Source organism: Ambystoma mexicanum, chromosome 14 (genome assembly GCF_040938575.1).
Source record: "Ambystoma mexicanum isolate Mex_15411 chromosome 14, UKY_AmexF1_1, whole genome shotgun sequence".
Taxonomy (NCBI): domain Eukaryota; kingdom Metazoa; phylum Chordata; class Amphibia; order Caudata; family Ambystomatidae; genus Ambystoma; species Ambystoma mexicanum.
In genome coordinates, this window is record NC_090940.1 from 668426047 (window position 1) to 668438092 (window position 12046).

At 50.4% G+C, this 12046-nt stretch overlaps 1 protein-coding gene across 8 annotated transcripts in view; it reads left to right on the forward strand.

Moving 5' to 3' along the window:
• The window catches only part of SYNE2 (spectrin repeat containing nuclear envelope protein 2), a 1840150-nt gene that overhangs the window by 1354134 nt on the left and 473970 nt on the right, over nucleotides 1–12046 (forward strand). For all 8 annotated transcript variants that reach the window (XM_069638223.1, XM_069638224.1, XM_069638227.1 and 5 more), the window contains 2 exons: nucleotides 4091–4273; nucleotides 5450–5560. In XM_069638223.1, coding sequence (XP_069494324.1) covers nucleotides 4091–4273; nucleotides 5450–5560 — 294 coding nt within the window. The remainder of the gene's footprint in view (nucleotides 1–4090; nucleotides 4274–5449; nucleotides 5561–12046) is intronic.

Consider the following 12046-nt stretch of genomic DNA (forward strand, 5'->3'; position numbering starts at 1 on the left):
ATCACACATGTGCTCAGCTCGCTCACACTTCCAGGCTCCTTGAATACACATCTGAGCACACGTTTTTCTACAGAATCTCCGATTTCTTCTACCTCGCGCAGCCCCCCCTTAGACACGTTGCTGCTTCTCCAGAGCTCCGAGTAGGAGAGCTGCAGAGGTGGACTGGCCCACAGGGGGCTCTGGAGACCCCTCTCTGTGCGTCTTTTGTGTGGTAACCTATTTTATTTAGACATTTTCTCATAGTAAAAGGGCTGGGCTTGCTGAAAATGTGTAATATGGGGCCGCTTTGAAAACTATTTCTAGGGCCTCTTTTGGTTCTCAATCCAGCCCTGGAGAGCTGGCACTTGTTAGTGAGCTAACCAGGGTATAGGGAGGGCATATACTCGCCATGGTACAGGATCATTGCAAGGATTCAGGCATGGGTTCCCCATCATGGCTCTCGTCTGTCATCCCAGTATGATGGTGGCGGCAAGGGGGCAGGGACTAGGGAGAAGACAGGTACCTCCTCCTCTACATTAGAGTTGGTGGAAGAGGAATTGAGTCTGAAGGAGGAGAGTGAGAGCTGTAGGTCGGAGAAAAAGTGGGGGTGGCAGAAGGTTTGCATTTCCTTTTAATAATAGGTGAGGAAAGGTCAGAGGGTGGAAAGGAGATGGTAGTGGAAACAGTGGTGTGATCAGATATGGATGGTGTGACAGTACTGTTAGTGGCTGAGAGAGAGGTGGAAATGAATAAGATCCAAAGAGTTGCCCCCTGTGTGGGTAGGTTGGTTATGAATAGAGTAGAGAGCAGGTCACTAAGAAAAGACTGAAGTTCAGGTTTCTGAGAAATGGTTGGGGAGGGAAGGTTAAAGTCACCTACGAGAATGAGATGATGTTTAGTGGAGAGAACATCAAGGAGTTGCCCAAGATCAGCAAAGAATGGGCCAGTGGGACCAGGGGGCGATAGATGGAGAGGATGTGAACTGAGTCAGGCAAGGCAATAGTAGAGATGTTGAATTCAAAAGAGCTAGGAGAGGACGTGGCTTTGGAGATGTGAGGCATTGAGGCAGGAAGAGAGTAGATGTCTGACACCCCCACCTCTGCCAGTCAGTCGAGGACAGTGAATGAAGGATGGTTTGAAGTCGTGTAGGGCCGCCAGAGTGTCAGTGTCAGATGGAGAAATCCATGTTTCATTGATAGCAAGAGGGTCTAGGGAAGGGCAGCTGGAGTGAAAGTAGTCAGCGATTAAAGGACGTTTTGTTGCAAACAGACTGAGCATTCCAGAGTGCCATGTCCAGTTGATGAGGTAAGGAAGAGTAGAGAAGTTGCGTCTCAGAGGAAGAGAGGCGAGGCGGATAGTCGTTAAGAGGCTTTTACTCAAAAAGGTGGCAGTGGCCCTCCCTATAGGCCAAGCAGAGCTTGTTAAACTGAACTCTGCTGCCCGTTTTTCATCAGCTGTAGATTTATAGATTTGTTGCAAACACTGGACACGGTAGTTCAGTACCAAACTCAAACACCAGTTCCCAGGTGGGAGAAAATGATTGCCTTGACTCCGATTGATGACGAGGGCGAGGGAAGAAGCAATATGAAGCCCTCGCAAGAGATGAAGGCCGGGCGTGTGGACCATATTCATCAGAGGGGAACATCTTCAAAGAGGACATAGAGCCACAGCACCGTTCCTGGTGACACGTGTGTGTGTGTGTGTGTGTGTGTGTGTGGTTGGGTGGGGGGAGGTGGGTGGGATGGTGGTGGGGGGGTGGGTGTAGAGCCTGTAACTAAAATACACATCAAAGCTTGGCTCCTTCTTGTCTCCTAATCCCCAGGCTTCAAGCCTCGCCAGATCACGGAGTACCTATGTGAAGCACATGCAGGATATCTCTGAGCACAGGAGGAGAAGTCTCTCAAAATCTGTGGTTTTGAGGTGAAGGCAATGTGCCCTCTCACATTCTTCTCCTTACCTTGCCAGGGCGACCCATGCAAGTGTTCACAGCTAATAACAGCTACTTTATGGGAAAAAGCAGGCACATGCAGCAGGAATCCATGGCCACCAATGGATAGCTCAGAATTTTAGATATTGGAATTAGGTAGAGGGACAGTGGAGAACCGATGCACTCTACAGGGGACATTAGTGCTGGGGAAGCAGAGGGTGCCCACCTGCACCTTCAGCAACCAAGGAAACTAGTCGATGGTGTTGGTTGGTAGATGAGTAGCTGGCAGCAAAGTCTGAGGTGGGGAATCATGTGCAGCCATTGCACACACCACAGGGAGGCCAAGCATCACATCCCAGACTGAAGTAACCCATCCACAGCAGCTAAAGCATCACCTCTAAGACTGAATAACCCCATCCACAGCAGCTAAAGCCTCACCTCTAAGACTGAATAACCCATCCACAGCAGCTAACGCCTCACCTCTAAGACTGAATAACCCATCCACAGCAGCTAAAGCCTCACCTTTAAGACTGAAGTAACCCATCCACAGCAGCTAAAGCCTCACCTTTAAGACTGAAGTAACCCATCCACAGCAGCTAAAGCCTCACCTCTAAGACTGAAGTAACCCATCCACAGCAGCTAAAGCCTCACCCTTAAGACTGAATAACCCCATCCACAGCAGCTAAAGCCTCACCTCTAAGACTGAAGTAACCCATCCACAGCAGCTAAAGAATCACCTCTAAGACTGAATAACCCATCCACAGCAGCTAACGCCTCACCTCTAAGACTGAATAACCCATCCACAGCAGCTAAAGCCTCACCTTTAAGACTGAAGTAACCCATCCACAGCAGCTAAAGCCTCACCTTTAAGACTGAAGTAACCCATCCACAGCAGCTAAAGCCTCACCTCTAAGACTGAAGTAACCCATCCACAGCAGCTAAAGCCTCACCCTTAAGACTGAATAACCCCATTCACAGCAGCTAAAGCCTCACCTCTAAGACTGAAGTAACCCATCCACAGCAGCTAAAGCATCACCTCTAAGACTGAATAACCCCATCCACAGCAGCTAAAGCCTCACCTCTAAGACTGAATAACCCATCCACAGCAGCTAAAGCATCACCTCTAAGACTGAATAACCCATCCACAGCAGCTAACGCCTCACCTCTAAGACTGAATAACCCATCCACAGCAGCTAAAGCCTCACCTTTAAGACTGAAGTAACCCATCCACAGCAGCTAAAGCCTCACCTCTAAGACTGAAGTAACCCATCCACAGCAGCTAAAGCCTCACCTCTAAGACTGAATAACCCTATCCACAGCAGCTAAAGCCTCACCTCTAAGACGGAATAACCCATCCACAGCAGCTAAAGCATCACCTCTAAGACTGAATAACCCATCCACAGCAGCTAAACGCCTCACCTCTAAGACTGAATAACCCATCCACAGCAGCTAAAGCCTCACCTTTAAGACTGAAGTAACCCATCCACAGCAGCTAAAGCCTCACCTCTAAGACTGAAGTAACCCATCCACAGCAGCTAAAGCCTCACCCTTAAGACTGAATAACCCCATCCACAGCAGCTAAGCCTCACCTCTAAAACTGAAGTAACCCATCTATGGCAGCTAAAGCATAACCTCTAAGACTGAATAACCCATCCACAGCAGCTAAAGCCTCGCCTTTAAGACTGAATAACCCCATCCTCAGCAGCTAAAGCCTCACCTCTAAGACTGAAGTAACCCATCTACAGCAGCTAAAGCATCGCCTCTAAGACTGAATAAACCATCCACAGCAGCTAAAGCCTCACCTCTAAGACTGAAGTAACCCACCCACACCAGCCCAAGCATCCCCTTTAAGACTGAAGTAACCCATCTACGGCAGCTAAAGTATCACCTCTAAGACTGAAGTAACCCAGCTACGGCAGCTAAAGCAAAGACTGAAGTAACCCCAGGTGACCAGAGCTCCTAATGCAATCTTTTCCAATTCTGATCAAGGACTCCTATGTTTCGGTTTAGTGTTCAATTTCCCTAATGAATAACTCCTTAGACGCAATCTATAAGCTTCTTTTTTATTTTCCAATCCAGGCTGAAAGGAGAATTTAATTCTTTGAATGCTTATTTTATTTCCTGAATGTGGGATTTTAATGAAACTTTTCATGGCACCAAGTCTAACATACTTTTGCTTTCTAGAATGTGCTGCTAGAGATTGAGGAGAAGGTCTCCTCTCTCCTCGAGGACGGCAAGGACTGGCCGCCAGCAGATAATGGAGGCACGCAGAGAGAAGCTGAAGCCCTCTCCTTAAAACTCAAGACCTTAAAGATGAGTCTGCAGCGATTTCAGATCATTCTCCAGACCAAGCCCAGCGACGACCAGGTTCGGTTCAGTGAATTTTCAAGCCGCGTGTGTTGAACATTGTTGTGGTTTATTTTCCAGTAACACTGCATGGTCTTCTTATGAACATCCAAAATCTTCTACTTGGGCTTCAGTCTGTAAAGTAGTCGGGGAGAGCTCAACATCTTCTACTTGGGCTTCAGTCAGGAAGAGCTCAACCTCTTCTACTTGGGCTTCAGTCTGTAGAGTAGTCGGGAGAGCTCAACATCTTCTGCTTGGGCTTCAGTCTGTAGAGTGGTCAGGAAGAGTTCAACCTCTTCTACTTGGGCTTCAGTCTGTAGAGTAGTCGGGGAGAGCTCAACCTCTTCTACTTGGGCTTCAGTCTGTAGAGTAGTCGGGAGAGCTCAACATCTTCTGCTTGGGCTTCAGTCTGTAGAGTGGTCAGGAAGAGTTCAACCTCTTCTACTTGGGCTTCAGTCTGTAGAGTAGTCGGGGAGAGCTCAACATCTTCTACTTGGGCTTCAGTCTGTAGAGTAGTCGGGAAGAGCTCAACATCTTCCACTTGGGCTTCAGTCTGTAGAGTAGTCAGGAAGAGCTCACCATCTTCCACTAGGGCTTCAGTCTGTAAGTAGTCAGGAAGAGATGGCTCCTGGCCATGTTCCTGGATCCTATCAATGTGTTCTCTTGCAGGGACTGGAAGCCGCTTCTTCCTGTGGTGAATTGTTCCCTTTTATTGTATACTCAGTATACTCCCAAGTGGGCATTCTTGTTTTGGCCACTGGAAATGTGCTTCTGCTTGGAGTCTTACATCAACAAGGCCTCATCAGCTTACATTGTGTGTTGGCTGCAGGCCCCATTGGTGCATTATCTCTGAGGGAACCAGGGCTATGAAGAATGCACATGTAAGGAATCCTCGCCACGAGGCGAGACGTGGGTGGTCGGGTTATTGATTTGATAGGAAATGTCCAAACTGCCAAGTTGCGGATGAGCCTGTGTGGTGTTGCTGCCGCAGGCTACAGAGCACCTTCTGAATAACTTAACACTGTTATCTGTAATGTAATGACTGATCGCTCAATGCTGTAAATCTTATGACGCATGCGTGTGCTGCTGTTATAGATGCCACAGCCTAGAGACACCATCACTTGTTTTTCTCCTTCCCAGTGTTGAGGCATAAATAAATAACACAAGTAACGGGTGCACATCTGGTTTTCTTATTAGAATATTCTCGCAGTTGATGTATCTGGAATTGAGAAACGCCCACCTCCAGGAGATGCGGTTACCCCGAATGGAGTGGCCCTCAGCAGACAGGACAGCTCCCAGCAGCAGAAGGTGAGGGACCGTGGATATCCACCTATCAGAGAGCTACATTGCCAGATTACTGCCTTTTGTGTAGCTCGTGCCATTTTATGATGGCATGAAGAGCAGTGACATGTGCAGACCCACTATTTCACTACATTACATCGGCTAAAATGACTCCATTATTTTTATACAATATGTGACATGGAATAATCTGCTTGAATTTTCATATTATACACTCCAGGTTAACACTACATCAGTCCTTGTTGTTTTATAGTTTCTTTCCATAGAACAATAGTTGTCCCCATTTGTTTTTGGCATATCCTGGTAGAAACCTGGAGTGTGTTTGTGATTTGTCCTTTTTAATGTGTTTCAATTCATGGGTTTATTTTAGAGAATGCACAGTTGCAAAGTGTTAGACTGATCTCATTGGCTTCACTGTTCACACATCCGCTTTTGTTACTAATATCCCTTGGGCCAGACATCCCACTGCTCCTGCCACGTGCACTCTTGATGACACTCCTCATTGGCGCAGACATCCTGCTCCTGCCACGTGTACTCTTGATGAAACTCCCTATTGGCTCAGACATCCCACTGCTCCTGCCATATTCACTCTTGATGACACGCCCCATTGGCTCAGACATCCCACTGCACCAGCCATGTGCACTCTCGATGACACTCCTCATTGGCTCAGACATCCTGCTCCTGCCACGTGCACTCTTGATGACACGCCCCATTGGCTCAGACATCCCACTGCACCAGCCATGTGCACTCTTGATGACACGCCCCATTGGCTCAGACATCCCACTGCACCAGCCATGTGCACTCTTGATGACACTCCTCATTGGCTCAGACATCCCACTGCTTCTGCCACGTGTACTCTTGATGACACTCCCTATTGGCTCAGACATCCCACTGCACCAGCCATGTGCACTCTTGATGACACTCCTCATTGGCTCAGACATCCCACTGCTCCTGCCATGTGCACTCTTGATGACACTCCTCATTGGCTCAGACATCCCACTGCTCCTGCCATGTGCACTCTTGATGACACTCCTCATTGGCTCAGACATCCCACTGCTCCTGCCATGTGCACTCTTGATGACACTCCCCATTGGCTCAGAAATCCCACTGCTCCTGCCATGTGCACTCTTGATGAAACTCCTCATTGGCTCAGATATCCGACTGCTCCTGCCACATACACTCTTCATGATGCTGCTCACTCCTCATTGGCTCAGACATCCCACTGCTCCTGCCAAATTCATCTTTGATGATGATGCTCACTCCACATTGGCTTCGACATCCCTACCACGTGCACTCTTGATGATGATGCTCACTCCCCACTGGTCCAGACATCCCACTGCTCCAGTCACTTGCACTCTTAATGATGATGCTCACTCCCATTGGGCCAGACATCCCGCCTCTCCTGCCACGTGCACTATTGATGGTGCTCCTCACTCTATAGGCTCAGACATCCCACTGCTCCTGCCATGTGTGTTATTGATGATGATGCTCACTCCCCATTGGCTCAGATATCCCACTGCTCCTGCCACATACACTCTTCATGATGCTGCTCACTCCTTATTGGCTCAGACATCCCACTGCTCCTGCCATGTGCACTCTTGATGACACTCCTCATTGGCTCAGACATCCCACTGCTCCTGCCATGTGTACTCTTGATGAAACTCCTCATTGGCTCAGACATCCCACTTATCCTGCCGCGTACACTCTTGATGACGCTCCTCACTCCATTAGCTCAGACACCCCACCTCCCCTGCTACACGCACTAGAGATGACGCTCCTTACTCTGTTGGCTCAGACATCACGCCTCTCCTGCCACATGTACTAGAGATGATGCTACTCGCTCTATTAGCTCAGACATCCCACTGCCCTTGCCACGTGCACTCTTAATGACGCTCCTCACTCTATTGGCTCAGACATCCTGCCTGTCATGCCACGTGCACTCTTGATAACGCTTCTCACTCCATTGGTTCAGACATCCGCCTCTCCTGCCACGTGCACTATTTTTTTTTTTTAAAAACATTTTATTGGCATTTGTAAAAGTGCGAAACAAACAACAAACAGTGACTTAACAACCAACTGAAAACAAATTAACTAATTAACTACTTAACTTCCACAGCCTTCATAGAGCAATGTATCGTCCGTGGTGGGGGGCGGAGGGGGGGGGTTCGGTGTGCAGCAAGTCCGTGGTCGTGGGGGGCTGGGTATGGTGTTGGCCATTCTTGGAAGCCAGTCACAGGCGGTATTCTGTTAGGAGCGAAAATTCAGGGGGGTTTGTGGTCGGAGGCAAATTGAATGTCACGCACCAGGGCCTTCCATGAGTCCAGAGCTTCATTGGAGTCATCGTCGTTCGAGCGGATGCCATCCTGCCAGGCCCTAGTCTCCGCCTCCGTCCACTTTTCCAGGTCTTTGAGCCAACGTCCGTGTCTAGGGCCCCTTGGGGATTTCCATGCCATCGCTACGGACCTCTTCGCGAGGATGCAAGCAAGGTCCATTAGTTTGACCTGATGCTTGTGTTTGCTGAGTCTGGGATGGGCTCCCAGCAGGCATTCCTTTGGGTTCCACTCGTATCTTGTGAGCCCCGCCTCAGTGCATGTACGTTCCACCATGGACCAGAAGTGCGCAGTCTTGGTGCAGGTCCAGAACATATGGATCAAGTCCGCTTTGTCGTTACCGCACCAGGGGCAGTGCGGAAGTGCACGATTGTTGAAGGTGGCGACTCTTAGCGGAGTCATGTATGTCCGGTATAGGACATTTAACTGGACTTGTTTAAATCTGGTATTCCTCGACACCTCCTTGGGGTATAGAAGTATTCGCTCCCATTCGCCGTCGGTGAGCGGGACCCCCAGGTCGGATTCCCATTTTTGTCTCAGGGGCGTACTTTTTGGGTTGGGTCTGTCGTTCAGCTTGGCGTATAAGCGGGAGACCGGTCTCCAGCCATCTGCTAGGTCGTACATCTCCTGAAGAAGGGGGTCCGGTGGGGGTTCCTCCGGCCAGACGCGCCATTGTGCCTTTGCCATTCGCTTGAGGCGGTGGTACCACAAGAACTGGGCGTTTGAAATGCCTTCATTGGCTTGTAGGGATTCGAGTTCTCTGAACATGCCGTCTTCGAACAGATCCCCCCATGTGTAGATTCCAGCTCTCTCCCATTGTCTCGCTGTCGCTAAGTCTGCGTGGGTCTTGCACACGTCAGCCAGGATGGGGGCACTGGGATTGTAGGGGTGCTCCAGGTGTCGGAGAAAGCCGGTTCTGGCCCACACCTGCCGGCCCAAGGTGACAATCATGGGGACTCCTGAAGCTTGTTTCAACGGGTTCCAAAGCATCTCCCTGGGGAACATCTTGGAAGTCGGGTTACGGAGGAGCTTCGTTTCCGACGAAAGTTCATCAGAAAGCCATTTCGTTGTGTGACTGAGCTGTGCGGCCAGATAGTACCTTTGTAGATCCGGTAGTTGTATCCCACCTTCTTTGTGCGGGAGCGTGAGTGTGGGGAGGGAGATCTTGTGTCTGGAGGACCCCCATATGAAGTCCTTGATGAGAGAGTCCAATTTTTTGAAGAAAGGCGGCCTGATGTAAAAGCATACGTTCGTGAAGTGGTACAATAGGCGGGGGAGAATTATCATTTTGACTATTGCGGCTCTGCCCATTACCGCCAGTGGTAGCTTCGACCAAAAGTTCATGGATTTGCGAAGGGTCCTAACAGCTTTTTCCGTGTTGTGGTCATGTGTGAGAGCTGGGGTATGGCACACGTCAATTCCCAGGTATTTAAAGTGCTCTAGTTGCCATCGTATCCCGACGTCTGGGAGGTCTGACTCAGCCAGGCCCCTAAGTCTCGCCAGCGGAAACGCACAAGACTTCAATTTGCTGAATGTTATTCCGGAGTATCGGGAGTAGTTGTCGAGGATATCGAGCGCGACGTGTGCGTTGAGCCGGGGGTTATTCAAGTACAGGAGGACATCGTCCGCATACATGGATATTATGGCATAGTCCCTGCCCAGCCCGATGCCCGCGTCAAAATGTTGTGCCCTGAAGTAGGCAGCCACTGGCTCCAGGCCCAGTATATATAACATTGGGGATAGTGGGCATCCTTGTCGGGTGCCGCGCTGTATCGGCCAGGCCTGAGACATCGTCGTTCCAGTCTTCACCCTCGCTGTCGGAGTGTTGTACAGTACCTCGATCCACCTCACGAAGCTCGCTCCAAAGCCGAATTCCTTTAGTACTTCAATCAACCACTCCCAAAAGATGGAATCAAAAGCTTTTATGGCGTCCAGAGAGAGTATAGCGAGGTCTTCATCTCGGTCGTGGGTCTCCGCCATAATATGTTGGAGCCTCCTCAGGTTCGCAGTGGTGTTGCGACCTGGCACAAAGCCATTCTGGTCTTCATGGATCAAGGTTCCAATCACCCTTGCCAGCCTCTTAGCTAAAATTGTGGTCAGAATTTTGCAGTCGTAGTTCAGCATGGCAATCGGGCGATATGACTCGCAGTTGTTGGCGGGTTTGTTAGGTTTAAGTATAGGGATAATAATTGTCTCTTTCATGGAGTCAGGTAAGGTCCCAATTTCAAATGCCTCCATATAGACCCTGTGGAGTGTCGGGGCAAGGGTCGCAGCGTAGGCTTTGTAGAATTCGGGCGGGAGTCCGTCGCTCCCGGGGGTTTTACAAGTGGTCAGCGACTGAATCGCATATGTCACGTCCTCAGCGGTGATCTCTGCATCCAATGACTCTCTCTGGGCCTCCGTGAGACTTGGGAGCTCAATCTCGGCCAGTGTGGTCCTGATGTCGTCCACTGGTATTTTGGCGTCATGGGCGTACAACCTGGAGTAGAAGGCCGCAAAAGCTTGGTTGATATCTCGTTGCGTCCGATGAGTCGTCCCCTTTTCATCCGTTATTTTGGTTGGGAGGTGTCTTGGAAACTCGCGCCCACACAGCCAGGCAAGCATTCTACCAGGCTTATCCGCTTCTTTGTGAGTTCTGGCTATGTAGGTCGCGTAGTCGAATTTGGACAGTCTGTTCCATGCCAATAGGCACTCCTCCCGGATGTCCTTCAGCTCTGTTTCGGCGTCGGGTGCGTTATTGAGTTCGGATTCAAGGTGGGTGATCCTGTCTTCCAGTTTCTCCAGTTTCAGTTTCAGTTGCTTGCGAATACCTCCGGCACCTGATATAACTTCGCCTCTTGTGACAACCTTCATGGCCTCCCAGAGTGTGCTCCAGCGCGACACTGAACCTGTGTTAATGTCGAGATAATCTTCAAGTTTGGTACCCAGTTCTTCCCTGAATGCGTGGTCCGTGAGTGCTGCGGGTGGCATTCTCCATAGCGGGATTGGTGGCCTGGGTCCTCTAGGGATCCATTGCATGATCAGCGGCGAGTGATCAGATATGGTTCTACCCAGGTAGAGTGTGTCGTCCACCTGCTGAGCCAGCGCACGATCGATGAACAGATAGTCTATCCTCGTGTGGACCTTGTGGGGGGCCGAGTAATAGGAGTAGCTCCTCTCAATGCGATGTTGTTCCCTCCAAATATCCACCAGGTCGAGCTGTTCTATTGCCGTGTTCAGCGCGTTAGACGCGAGGTTGTTCGGGGAACGGGGGGGGTCCGACCTGTCCAGAGCGCCGTTCCTGACCGAATTGAAGTCGCCACCCCATATGAAAGCGCTCTCTCTCCTGGGAATGATTTTGGCAGTGAGCATTGCGAGGTGTGAGGGTATTCCTTGTTGCGGGAAATATGAGTTCACCAGGCACACCGGTATGGAATCGATGGTGCCCCATATTATTAGATATCTGCCCTCCTTATCGGCTTCGTGGCCCAACAGGTGGAAGGGGACAGTTGGGCTCACCCACGTGAACACTCCTCTGGCGAATTTGGAATAAGACGCCCCTTTCCCAGTACCTCCCCACTTATCGGAGAGTTTGGCCGTTGCTTCGTCCGTGAGGTGGGTTTCTTGGAGCATTGCTATTGATATCTTTTTCCTACGCAGGTAGGAGTGGATCCGATTCCTCCTCATGTACGTACCCATGCCCCTCACATTCCACGTCATCACCTTGATTTGGGACGCCATGGAGTTATTGTTTCAGCCTCGTCTTCCACGCCTCCGCCGCCTCCGGGCGGTACATTATCCCCCTCAGGGTCTGGCGACGTCCCGTCCGCCGCCCCCAAGAGCCTCCGGTCCCATTTTTCTGCTTCATTAGTAGTCTGAGGGCTGTGGTATGAACAAAAACAAATAACAAAACTAAAACTGGTGCGCCCAGCAACGACAAAGTCTTGCGGGTGCTCAGGCGCTCTCGTACCGTCTGGACCCATCCGGGTATCGGGCACGAGGAAGGTCGGGCAGGCAACTGGCCCGACCTGTTCTGTTCGTGGGGGGTGGGGCCCTGTGCCTGGCGGGGGCCGAGCGAGGGCCGTTTCATCTTTGCAAACTGTTGAGTGATGTTACCTTATTCTTAGGTCGAGTGCCCAACGTCCGAGTTGAGTATATGACATCTTCACATCGGGCGAGGGGGTTC